The sequence below is a fragment of the Agelaius tricolor genome, unplaced genomic scaffold (genome assembly GCF_023055355.1).
Source record: "Agelaius tricolor isolate 1412-34295 unplaced genomic scaffold, bAgeTri1.0.p SCAF_2, whole genome shotgun sequence".
NCBI classification, from domain to species: domain Eukaryota; kingdom Metazoa; phylum Chordata; class Aves; order Passeriformes; family Icteridae; genus Agelaius; species Agelaius tricolor.
The window spans coordinates 73,990,432-74,003,600 of NW_027269262.1; the positions used below are offsets into that span (position 1 = coordinate 73,990,432).

The following is a 13,169-nucleotide window of genomic DNA, read 5'->3' on the forward strand; positions in this document are numbered from 1 at the left end:
ACCCTCACCACCAAATTCTCCTTCTTATAAGACCCCTGCTTTGTGCCAAGTTTTCGGGCACGTAGCCACGGGAATACAAAGACCCTCAAGCAAAATCATTAGCATCACGCGAATCTGCCCACACTCAAATCTGGAGAACCTGTGAGGCACCTGAACAGATGTCATCACCGCTGGGTCGATGAGAAGCGGTACCCGAGAGGTGGCAGCAAGACGCGCGGCATCTCTCTCCGGCCCTCGCGTCCGCTTCCCGCGTGGAGAGCACAGCGGGGAGGGAGCAAAGGGACCCCCAAGCGCCCGACCAGGGTGTCCCGCCCCGCCGCGGACCGCCCCGCGGGGCGGGCTGGGTGCCCGCACAGGGCGGTGCGCGGCGGGGCGGTACCCACGGGGCGGGGCGGGCGGCTGCGGGCCGAGCCCGCCCGGGTGCAGTCGCCGCTCCGCGCCGCGCCGCCGCGCAGTCCCCGCGCCGCTCCGTGGGCCGCCGGAGCCGCACGTCGGGCCGCCCTCCTCTTCCTCCCTACCGCCGCCGCCTCTCGCTATGAATGCACGCCGGGCCCTGCTCTCCGCCGCCTTGCTCGCCAGCCTCCTCTGGGATTTACCTTGCTGCCTCCCGGCTTCTCTCCCTGCCTCCTCGGAGCTCGCCGCCTCCTCCAGAGGTGGTCGCAGCCGCAGAGTGCCGCGGTCCCCACGGGAAAGCCGCCCGCGGCAAGGGGGACACGCCATGGACCGGGCGCTCCCACGGGCGGAACCCCACGAGTACATGCTGTCTCTGTTCAGGACTTACTCTATCGCGGAGAAACTGGGCATCAACGCCAGCTTTTTTCAGTCGTCCAAATCCGCCAACACCATCACTAGTTTTGTAGACAGGGGACGAGGTAAGTTCTGCCCCCCCCCCCCGCCCCTCCTGTTTCCCCCGGGGCTGCGGGTGCCCCTTCCCGCTGCGCTCCGCGGTACGAGGCTGCCGTCCCGCGGAGCCTGGTGCTGGGGAGGTGGGAGCGCGCTGCAGCGGCCACCGGTGCTGTTCCCCTCCCCGGTATTGCAGGCAAGTGCAGATCTCTCGGTGAATTGGGAGTCGCGGTGTTTTATTTTAAAGCAAACGGCCCCGCGGGCACTAAACCCAAGCCGAGGCAGCCCTAAGTGCCGCGTGCGAGAAACACGAGTGTTCCTCCCTGAATCGTCATGGGGTGGTAGAAAACACGCCCCAGCTTTGCAGGCGGAATTTGGGTGTAAATTCAACCTTGAAAAAAAAAATTAAATATCGCTTTTCTGGTTTCTTTCCACCCGCCGGATAAAGGGTGGCTCTTATCGACGCGGCTGCACGGCGAAAAGAAAGTTTAAACTGACCGAAAGCGAACATCTTCTGCCTGAGGCTGCTCTCGCCTCGGGTCGCGTTATCGGGGTTATCTGGAAGAGCCCCGGCCCCTTCCGAGAGCACAGGGACTGGGACCCTCCGGCTCCGCTTGCGGGGGGGCAGCGTGCAGCCCAGGTACCGCCCGGTACCGGGACTCAGCGATGGGGCGGCCGGACTTGACGTCTGCTCGGGGCCGCATCCTTTGAGCTGTGTGCGGGGTTGGTCCTCACGCAGCCCCGGGCCGGGATTGGCAGCGGGGCCCGCTACCCCGGGCCGCAGAGCTTCCCGGGCAGCATCGGTGCCGCGGGGCTCCCGGGCCCCCTCCGTGACCTGCAGCCCCGGCCGGGGCCCTCCTGGGCTTCTCTCTCGTCATCGTATCGCTCGTACCCGGCGCCGCGCGTGCACATTTCTCGTCGATACAGAGTAAAATTTCCCTTCCATAAAAACGCCCCCCTGCCCCTTTCATTCCCTCCCCCTTTTTTCGTTACCCTGGTTGTGAGCCATTAAGAACAGACTAATTAACAGGTTCTTAATGAAGAATGCGGTTTCGTTCCTCCCCCTCTCCCACATCTGAAGACCCTCCCCTCCGTCCGCGCCTCCTCGGGCGCTGGTGTACCTGCCGGGGGCTGGCAGCGCCGGGAGCCGGGGCAGCTCGCCGCCCTCCCGCCGTGTCCCAGCCGTTTTAGGGCAAAACACAGCGCCGGGAAAATCACACGGCTCCCTGGAGCTGCAGAAGCCGATCGCCCCAAACCAAATCGAACCGAACCCAAACCGAGCCCCTTCACCGCCTCCCCGAGCCGGAAGCTTCTCTCCGCCCACGGCCCCCGAGGCTCGGCCCCTTGCCCCATTGCTACCCCGGGCTCGGGGAGTTCTTTCCGCGGCGGAGCTCGGCGGGGCTCTTCGCCTCCCGCCTCGGTCGCGCCTCTCCGGGCTCGGGAGGACGCGTGGGAGCGCCCACAGTATGTGCCCCCCGCGGTCGGAAGCCCGCAGACGTTTTCGAGGGGAAAGGGTACAAGGGGTTTTGCTCTCCGCCTTCGCCTTATTGGGGTCGTTTTCTTTGTCGCTGTTAAAAGCGGGGGTGGGGGAAGAGGACCCGCTTTCTAGAAACACGGTTTTGAAAATTCAGTCGTCAGAAAGGAGCTGGACCGCTCCCCCTGACGGAGAGGAAACGGGGTGCTGATCCTGCGAGCTGCAGGAAATGGAGCCGCGCTCAATATCATCTTATTCTTGATAACCAGAAGAAAGACAGTTAATTTAACAAATTTAGCTCATCTCGCTGCATGTGAGATTCTACTCCGGGGGAAGTGATTTGCTAACAGAAGTCCTGGTTTGATTAAGGAAAAGCCTCACTTTTCCCCATTGATTTTGATTTGATGTGTCACAGGCTGTGACCTTCTGCTGGACCTTCTGAGGGTTGCTTAGCATCAAGCCACTGATTGGAGTATTTCAACTCAGTGATCTAATTGAGTGTTCATGTCATAACATATCAAATATTGTCTAGTCTCCCATAATGAAGTGGACCAGCCGATGGCACATCACCAAAAAACTTCAAGAGAGCTTCCGTTCCTCTGAAGTGGTAGCTATTTTACTGCCCACCTCCCCGTGGGCTCCTAGCCCAGTTAATTGGCGAACTGGAGTTGTGCTGATGATGAACAGTCTTTGCTCAGGGAAAGCGGGGAAGGGGGGGCAGATTTTCTGTCACTTCATTTGCAGACAGTACAGCCGCCCAAATTGACCCAATTAGATGGGCTGCTCTTTACCTAAGCGGCAGCTCCGGAGGGGGGATATGGCGGTGGCCGCCCCACCTGCCGCACGCCATCCTGCATGGCAGCATTTCAGGGGGACAGCAGCCCGCAGAGGAGCGCGAAGCAACTCTGTAGTAGTCCTGCCGAGAAGCGCCCTTCCCGTACGAGGCGGGCTGCTGTGCCTGCGCGTCCGGCGGGGCCGCCCGGCGCTCGGCTCTGAGCGGCAGCAGCTCCCGGCCGCAGCGGCCCCGAGCCCGCCCGTCCCACCGCCCTCCGAGGCTGCGGGGCAGAGCGCTTCGGCGCAGACACCGACAGCCGCTTCCCGTGGCTTCGCTTCTTCCCTTCCCGCTTGAAGCTAATGAGATCGTTTTCAGGGTAGCGCGAGAGGGAGTGAAGACTCACTACTGCTTAATACATGTATGCTTCTTCCCCCGTCGGTAGAAAGAGAGGAGAAAGGGGGGAAAGGGTTTGCGATTCCCCCTTCTCCACCCCCTACCGCCCCCCACTCGCTCCCCCTTGTTACGGTCGCAAGATCAGACAGGACCTAGCTGAATGTAGGAAAATTACTGTTGGCACATGAAGTAACTCATTAAAACGCAGATGGTGCTCTCACTGGCCTCAGGACCCCCAGCATTGGAGCTCCACAGTAAGGCAGGACAATTAGGAGCTGCAAGGACTCCACCAGGCAGGGGAAGAAAAAAAAAAAAAAAAAGAGAGAGCGGGAGGGAGCTGGAGAAGGGAGTTATAAACAAGCAATCCCACAGCCAGCAAGAAACGCGGCATGACTAGGAACAGATAGAAAACAAAAAAGAAATAGCTGGAGTGCGAAGAAGCACGATTTTCGAAAGAATCTCCGTGGAAAGGGATTGCTACGAGGGCCGGCTGCTGCGAGTACCCCTCGCCTCGCCCTTTTGTGTCTGCAGAGCCCGCAGCACCGGCACCAAGGCAGGGCTCCCGCATACGAAATGCTGCGGTCCGTGCCTAAGGGACGGCGACATCGAAATAGGTCAAGATCGTCTCCTTCTTCCCTCCCCGTTTTCTTTATGCGCTTTCGCGTTCCAGTTGGAAGGCAGCTGATTCGGATGGGCAGAGATCCGAACATCGTTATTTTGCTCTTGCCATGAGGGTTGTGAGGGTGGTGAATAGACGACTAGGACGAAAGGGGGATCCCGTGTGCAGTAACTGAAAATGGCCCGGCTGTGCATGTGGCAGAAGAAAAGAATGTAAATCTCACTTGAAGTTCATCTAGTACAACATATTTATGCAAAACAGCGGGTTTCTGGGTGGACCGAAAGCTGCAATGTAGTGTAATCTGTGCAGAGCCTTTGCCCAAGCAGTGTTGTCGTTGGCAGAAGGAAAATGAAATATAAACAGGGAAGTATTTTAATGGGAAAGGAGGGAATTCACAACTGTTAATTATTTGGTGACCTTGTATTCGATTTGTTTGAGCCCCTTATAAAAGCACTAATGCAGACCAGACGGCCGGAGCGCGGCAGCGAGCTGCCGCTCCTCATCCCCGCCGTGCACCCGGGAAAGGAGCGAGCGGCCCGGCCCAGCCCAGCCCGGCCCGGCTCGGCCCGGCCCGGCCCGGCGGGGCCTCCGCGCGCGCGGAGCCGGTGGCGCGGGGGCGGGCGGGGCGCGGCGGCGGCTCCGCGCTGCCGGTGCCGGGAGGTGCTTCGGGGGTCGGTGTTTTACCCCCCGAGCTGCGGGAGGGAGCGGAGCGCGGGGCCGGGGCGCGGGCGGAGCGGAGCGCAGCGTCCCCTCGGCGTCTGCGCCTCTCGCCGCTTCCCAGTGAAAATAGGGGCAGTCGGCGGGGGGAGTATTTTTTAATTTATCTTTCGTTTGTTTGTTGTCCCTGGAGAAGGCGCGGGGGCTCGCGCACGGGAGGGCGGTCCGGGAAGCGGCGCCGGGAGCTCCGCAGATCAGGCAGCTCGGCGGGGCGGTGCGCTGCCGCGGAGACGCTCTGCTAACAAGACGAGTAATTAACGCATATCAAACTATTCCGCTGGCTCATTTCGGACCTGGTCCTGATTTTTTTCGTTATTATATATATATATTTTTTTAATCCAGAAATCCTCCTGCGGGACTTGCTAAGAGGTTGAATTTTTTTTTTTTTTTTTTTTGAGGGGGGGACACGTGGGGGACGGAGGTCCGAGGTCTCCGCCTCGGAGCTGTGTAGTTTCCGCCGCCCGCGGGGAGATGCTGTGCCGCAGCTGGGCTGGCCCCAACCGGCAGCCGAGTGGCCCGCGGGGAGAAAATCCGGCGCAGGCCAGGGCCACTCGGTGCTGGGCACGGCAGTGGGGCGCCTCGCCCTCCTCATTTTCCTCCTCCCTTCATAGTAGGAAAAAAACCCCAAAACGGTCGATCGGAGAAAACCCTCCTTTCCTTGCGATTTCAGGGCAGGCTGAAACTGAGAGTAGGAGTCCTCTCGTGCCTGAAGCCTGATTTATGAGCGAAAGGGGATGTTTCAGTCTTTGCTAGCTATGGCCAAATCTGTATGCTCTGCTGCTGTATCTTAGCGCTTCCACATTTATCGCTCAGTAATATTTTTGCTTCATTTCTTAGCTCCAAGCGCTGGGAATATTAGGGCCGATTTTCTCAATACGAATAATTTCGGAGGAATTATTTCTCCTCCGTCGAAGTATTTCGGGTAGCGTAAGCACTGCAAATGGGGAAAGGGAACGATATTGGGTTAAGGTCTGTTACAGCAGGTAGAAACCCCGCAAGGAAGCTCCCGTCCGCCTCGGCGCATCTCCTGGGACGATGCCGACAGCCGAGGGCCCGGAGCCTTGCGGGACGTGTCCCGCGGGTGTTGCAGCGATCCCTCTATGCCCGAGGATCGAGAGTCGCTCGTGGCGAGCGGGAGAGTGGGGCAAGGGCAGGCAGCCTTGCCGGAGCAGGTACGGTACAGCGGTGATCAAAGGTACATCACAGCCAGGTGCCTCCCCGCTCCGAGGAGATAAAAAAAAAAAGTAAAAAAGGAAAAGAAAATAAAAAGAAAAAGAAAAGAAAAAGAAGAAACAGCCCTCCAACAGCTAGTTAGTGTTTTTTGGCAGGATTGGGAATTCGTCCGAAGAAGGTGTGGTCTTTCTCGGTTACTCGATAGCGAAGCGAACGATACATTTAAATCTAATCACTCGGTGTAATAAAAAACCGCGGCGAGGCAGGCGCTGGGAGATGTGGAATTGAAACCCGGAGAAATACCACACATGGAGAGTCAGCCCCTTGTTTCCACAGCTTGGGTAATGCTCCGAAAGAAATACCTGTCAGCCTTGCGACTCCGCAGACAACGTGTGGGCAGACCTTCGCAATTAGGGACAATATATGTTTTAATTTCCAGATTATTGTTGTGCGAGTGTCTGCAAAGTGTCTTTAAACTGAAAATGTGCTTTTGGTTTGCGAGTTTAAATATGGCTTGAAAGAGAATTTGGGAATGGGAAAATTCTTCTTGAATGTGGTTTGGGTATAATTTGCAGTGATGTAAAGTTAAGATCTGAGCCCTGATGAATTGGCTGGGAGCCCAGTACCTGATCTGCCATGAAAAGGGAAACTTTGTGTAGCCTTCGTTAACCCCCGTCTCTCCTCAAAGCCCAGACTGCGGCGAGAAAGCGACCCGGGAAACGGGAGAGGCTTCACGCAGGGAACTGAGGGAAACATCCCAATCCAGTCATACATTCAGCTTCGGAGATGCTGAAAACGCAGCCACCGCACGGCGAAGGAAAACGTGGGGGAAGGCGGGCGGGACCCGGCGCAGCCCCCGGCCCGGCCCGGCCCGGCCCGCCCGCGGGAGCACCGGGCACGCCGCTGCCCGAGCGCCTCGCGAGGGGTAGAACGGAGTAGGGCTGCTCTCTCCCATCCGCCACTGACACATTCTGAAATTTCAGACAGACCTACTCCCTCCTTCTGTCCCTCCTTCCTGCTCCTAATATTTTATTTTCGCCCGGAAAAAAAAAAAAAAAAAGAATAAACTACGGAGAGTCGAAATAGAACAAATACTTACTGAGGAGCAAACATTCATCTACATTAACGCTACAAATATAAACACACCTCTCCGGTGCATTTTCTGCCATGTGCCTTTCCCCAGCCCAGTTGGGATGACTTTGCTGTTCGCACCAAGTATTTCGGTAACGGGAATATCTGTAAGGACAGCTTCAGCTGGCCTGAGAAAAAGGCAGATCTCGAGCTGGCTGTTAGAAATCTCAGGTTTTACCCCATTCGCTCCTTGGGTTTAAAGGAAAATTGAAGAGGACAAGCCCCTATCCGTTGTGCACTGCTCACGGGGAGAGGGACAGTCAGGGTGTCCCTGCGCCGTCTCTGCTGCCGCTCTTTGTGCGCTGGGAAGGCAGCAGCTTCGCTGGAACAAAGGGTCCCCAACCTAGACCCATCTCTCCTCGTTTTGTGGAGGTTCCGGAGGTCCCGCTTTCCCTCCCCGCCCTCCGCTGCTTTTCCCATCCTCTCGACTGCGCTGGGAGCGAGCCAGTACTGGTTTAGGATTATGTATTCATCTGGAATTATTAGGTTACAAGAGTGAATAAATAGCGTTTATCTGATCGGATTCAAAGCTACTTATTTGAAACAACCGGCAGCCCTGCCCCTTTCCCTGCCCTCCCGAGAGAGGCACGGGAGCCGGCAGCTGCCTGAGCCAGTGGGACTTTTCCAGCACAGAGTTTCGGTGCTGCTGAAACCCGTCTCAGATCTGCTTGACCGGGGGCACATTTCTCTGCAAACCGGCCGTGTCGCCAGCGTGCCGTGCCACCGAGCAACACGAACCAGCCGAGCAACGCCCCAAAGCCTCGCCAAACCGGAGTCTCAAAAGATGCTGCTTGGGGAGCACCCCTGAACAAGCCTTTTGGCACCCACAGTGCCGGAGCTGGTTTCCTCCCGCACCGCCGGGTGACAAAGGTCTGCAAACCCTTTAGAGCCCATTTTCAGCAGCGGGGACACTTGGGGAATTCAGCCTCTCGCTGCTTCTCTCCCGTCTAAGCTGCATGCCTGGATGTTACCCCCGAATGGGATTACTTCCTGCGCCACCTGCGTGACGGTTCCTCGGGAAGGGGAGAGGCACTGTCACCCTCCTGTCCCCTCATCCCTCAGGAAAGGGCTGCCCTTTCCCTGAAAGCTAAGACTGCCGGGCAGTGCTGCCTTGCTCCTGCACCGCGGCAGAGATATGGGGGACCCCAGGACCGTGGTGCTGGTCAAGAACAGGGCAAGGATGAGTGTATGTGGGGCTGTCTGCTCCGGAGGGACAGCAGCACCCTCCTCACCCCCACCCCATGGCGACTGGGAGTATCAAAGAGAGCGAGCATCTCTCTCTGAAATCAGGCGTGACACCCGCCTCTCCATCCCCTAAAAGCAACGAGAGCGATTAAAAAGGAACCCAGGCCCGGCTCTGCCCACATGCTGGGGATAGCCACAGAAGAAGATGCTGATCTAGTTTCCTCGACGGTCACTGGAACCCTTAAACGAAGGTCTGGCGCATTTCGGCAGGGCCAGGAGATCGGTCTGCGCCCTGTCGGGTGCCCGGGTATCTGACAGATGTTGGATGCAGAAAAAAAACCAAAACAAAACAAAAAATCCCAAACAAACAAACAAACAAACAAACAAAACAAGACGACAAGAAAGAGGAGAAGAAGGAGGAGGACCTGCGCTTTCTTACCCGAGGGCTCATCCGCTTTTCTCTGAAGCTCCCAGGACCCCCTTGAAGGAGGAGGCAATGATACCAGAGATCTCCTGAGCTGTTGGACCCTCCTCCTGCAAACACGTGCACCTCAGCTCACAGCCCGAGCCTGTGCAGGGCAGAACTACCCCCACGCTCCCCCAAAACCCACAGGAGACTCATGGACCGAATCCTGGTCTGTACTTGCAGTGCTGATGAAACTGTCCAGCACCTCTAGGCAGCTCCCGATGGGTTTCACTTTTATTTTCACAGCTCAATAAAGCAGCTGTTGTCGTCACCTGGACTGTGACGACATTTTTCGGGCTCTGCTCGTGTTTTTTTCAGTCTCCTCCCGCACTCCCTGAGCGGGATGCACGACCAGGCTGCCTCTCGCTCCTCGCTGGGAAGGAGAAGCCCCACCGCGAGGAAACAGACAAGCCTGAAGTGTGAGGCGGACGCAGGGATCCGAAAGGCCTGGGTTCAAATTTTCCGGGATGCCTGAAAGGCCTGACGGATTCCGCATCGCTCCCGCCGGCGCGCAACCCCGGGGAGGCGGGGAAGCTCCGGCTCGGGAACTCCCTCTCCTTGCTGACTCCTCGTGCCTCGGTGCCGGGCGAGGCGGGGACAGCGGCCGTGCCCCGGGAGCCGGGCAGGTGTGCGGGGCCCGGCTCCGCAGCCCGAGATGCCGCTGGGGTGCGCGGCGCAGTCCGGGCGGGCGGCGGGGCCTCCCGCGGCGGCTCCCTGCGGGGCGAGGGGGACGCGCTCGGCAGGCAGCCAGGCTCCGCAGGGGGATCCCCTGGCCTGGCTGCGGGGCAGGTCTTTTTCCCAGCAATTCCCGCTGTCCCTGCTGCACTCCACGCTCCATCTCCCTGCTGACGTCCAGGGGAACACGCGGCGACGCAGGGCGACTGTCGAGTGCGCTAATCCGCACTGATTAACTGCACGTTAATCCGCATTGATTTTTTACATCGCCGTGTCGCGTCTGAAGGTTTTTGGTTTGCATAAATCATCCCCTTGTCTCTCCTGCCCCGCAGGAGGTTCCCAGAGACCTGTCAGGTAGAGCCGAGGTTGTGAAACATACTGATTAGGGATCGCAATGACCTTTGATATCGATAAATAACAGGCGGGTGTATATTTCTTTAGTCTCTGTTCCTACCCCTGGGGCGGGCTGACTTTGGAAAAGCGGCGAGGGGCTGCTGAACAGAGGCTCCAGTGACACTTTTACTATAGAAATCTACACAAGCTTTACTAGCTTCTGGGGAAACACAGGGGCTTTGGGAATTTTTGTATTTGCTGGGCTGTAAACATTTTATTGGAAAGCAGCTCAAGGGAATCTGGTTTGCTTTCTGCGCTGCACTTTGTACACGGATGTGTCAAAAAAGAAGTCCAGGTTTTTCTCAGAGGAGCACGTGTATATGGGGCTGATAGGCAGAGGATGTGCGTGGGGCAGGGTCTGCCTCTAGTGCTGGAGAGCCGTCTCCTGTCTGGTGCGGGTTCTTGCATACTTCCTTTCCTTTCCATATTCTTCCCTTTCCTTTCCATATTCTTCCCTTCTCCTTCTTTCTCTTCTCCCCGCCCTCCCCCGGTCCCGGTCCGGCTGGGGGTGGGGGGTGAGGCAGGCAGGCAGGAGCGGCCCGGGCCGGGCAAGCCGGCGGTGCTCCCTCCCTCTCCCGCCTCAGAGACCTCTCGGCAGATCCCCCCGAGCACAACTGACTGTAATTATTTTTATCTCGCAGACGATCTCTCGCCCGCTCCCTTGAGGCGGCAGCAGTATGTGTTTGATGTGTCGACCCTCTCGGAGACGGAGGAGCTCGTGGGGGCCGAGCTGCGGCTGTTCCGCCGGGCCCCGCGGGGCCGCCCGCCGCCCGCCGCCCCGCTGCACGTGCAGCTCTCCGCCTGCCTCTCGCCGCGACCGCTGGACTCCCGCGCCCTGGACCCGGCCCCGTCCGCCGGCTGGGAGGTGTTCGACGTGCGGCAGGGCCTGCGGGAGCAGCGGCCCCGGAAGCGGCTGTGCCTGGAGCTGCGGGCATCGGCGGAGCGCGGCCCGCGGCGCTGGCTCGACCTGCGGGGCCTGGGCTTCGCGCGCCGGCCGCGGCCGCCTCAGGAGCGCGCGCTGCTGGTGGTCTTCACCCGCGCGCGGCGGCGGAGCCTCCTCGGGGAGCTGCGCGCCGAGCTGGGCGCGGCCCCACCGCCCGCCGCCCGCCGCCCGCCGGCCCGGCGCCAGCGCCGCACCGCCTTCGCCAGCCGGCACGGCAAGCGGCACGGCAAGAAGTCCCGGCTGCGCTGCAGCAAGAAGCCGCTGCACGTCAACTTCAAGGAGCTGGGCTGGGACGACTGGATCATCGCCCCGCTGGAATACGAGGCCCACCACTGCGAGGGCGTCTGCGACTTCCCGCTGCGCTCCCACCTGGAGCCCACAAACCACGCCATCATCCAGACCCTCATGAACTCCATGGACCCCGGCTCCACGCCGCCCAGCTGCTGCGTCCCCACCAAGCTGACCCCCATCAGCATCCTCTACATCGACGCGGGCAACAACGTGGTGTACAAGCAGTACGAGGACATGGTGGTGGAGTCCTGCGGCTGCAGGTAGCGGGCGGGACGCCCCTCGGCGGCGGCCGGGTCTGCGTCTGGCGGAGGTGCGGCGGCGGCGGCGAGCGGGGCCCCCGTCCCGCGGCCGGGGCGGAGGGCACGGCGGAGGGCGGCCCGGCGCCGGGGCTCGGCCGCGCTGCCCGCGGTGGTGGCGGGGGCTACGGCAGCGTCGGCCCGCGGCTGCCGGCGGGGAAGGGCGAGCGGGCCGGGCAGGCGGCGAGGCCCCCGCCCGGTCCCTTCCCCGCTCCCCTCTCCTCCCCCGGGGTTTATCTGGCGATCTATCCTCCTCCCTCCAAAGGTGAAGGCAATTTACCAAGTACAAAAAGAGTCGGGGGAGGGAGAGGGAGCAGACTGATCCCTCTCTCTGAAGTTGCTCTGAAGAGGGCTGTTTCATTTCTGCCCTCTCTCTTTCACATTCCTGCAAGCTTACCAGCCAGAAATAGCCTATGCCCCCCCCCCCCCACCTCCCCTTCCCTCTCTCCCCACAAGAGAAAAAAAAAGCGAAAAAAGAAAATCGAGAGTTTCTTAAGATTATAATTATCAGCTAGGTTTTATTTTAAGACAACAAACTGTGAAGAGCGAAGTGTTACAGAAAGCACAACCGGGGTGGACTGGAAAGGAAACTGCTTCGGGTCCCACGAAGAGTGCGAGGATGCCATTGCCAGGTCTCTGGGTAGCTGTGTCTCGGCGTCCCTCGCAATTTGCAGCAGTATTATATGCAAATGTTGTGCTGGAAAAGGCGTTTTATGTGAGATTTCTGGTTCTTTCCCACCTTTGGTCTCAGCTGTGGCTTCACCAGAGGAAAGTGCACTTCGAAGCTATGCCTAGCCCTTTCTTAATGTAATTATTATGTTCGTAGTTTCAGGCTTTTCCCCACCGATTTCTAGAATTGTTGGCTTATCTGGTATTGCAGAGCTACAAACTTGTGGAAAAAGATAAAAAAGAGAAGAGAATAATAATATAAAATGCTAATAAAAAGACTCGACCAGGAGCAGTAATTTAAAATGCACATTTTGCTTTGAATGCACTGTTGTTCATGTAAAAGTTGTAAATATTTGTTTATTTAAACAGACTGAAAAGTGCAAAATGGAGATGAACAACATGCATTTCTTTTTTTTAATGTACAAAACATGATATGCACTCGAAATGTTATAATTTCTAATATTTTTAAAAGTTTATATTTGAGTTGTACAGAATTAAGCATTAATCAAATATTTCATCCTTACTTAACATTATCATTTCCTTAAGATATTATTACAAGATTTTAAATCTGTGCTAATAATGGAGAAAATAATTTTTTTTTTACTGTCTACCTCAATATAATGCAAGTATTTACAACTCTAAAGTTATCTGAGGTAAATTAATATTCAGAACATTTTTACAATACATCTTTACTGGACGATACTACAACTATCATTGTATTATTAAACATTTTTTTTTCCAAAAAGTCAGCTTGCTTTTTATATGTTCTATTATTTGATTAAGTAATTCTGAGTTCTCAAGTAAATATTGGCTCTAATTCTAAAATGCTGCAGAGTTGAGTTGGATCAAGTGCCACTTGAAGGCGCACCTAAAGCCATTCCTCCTGTCTGAAGACTTTTTGTACTCTCACAAGATCTTTAGTCTCGTCTTTGGTATATGCCAGTGGCATAAAGCTGCATTGTGTTTTTATGCATTTTATGCAATGATTATTGTAAGTGGGAGAATGCATTAAGGGGAAAAATTCAGGCAAACGTTTGTAAATCTCATCTGTACTGGGGACATTAATATACACTGTATGATGATGATGAGCAAAAGACAATGAATGTTTTATAAATGATATTTATTT

The 13,169-nt window shown here is 57.0% G+C and overlaps 1 protein-coding gene across 1 annotated transcript; it reads left to right on the plus strand.

Annotated features, from left to right (window-relative positions):
* The first annotated feature begins 495 nt into the window (after positions 1-495).
* On the plus strand, positions 496-12,561 carry GDF6 (growth differentiation factor 6). The gene is made up of 2 exons (XM_071421551.1): positions 496-872; positions 10,486-12,561. The coding sequence occupies exons 1-2, from the start codon at positions 536-538 to the stop codon at positions 11,340-11,342; spliced, it is 1,194 nt and encodes a 397-aa protein (XP_071277652.1). The 5' UTR covers positions 496-535; the 3' UTR covers positions 11,343-12,561.
* The last annotated feature ends 608 nt before the right edge of the window (positions 12,562-13,169 follow it).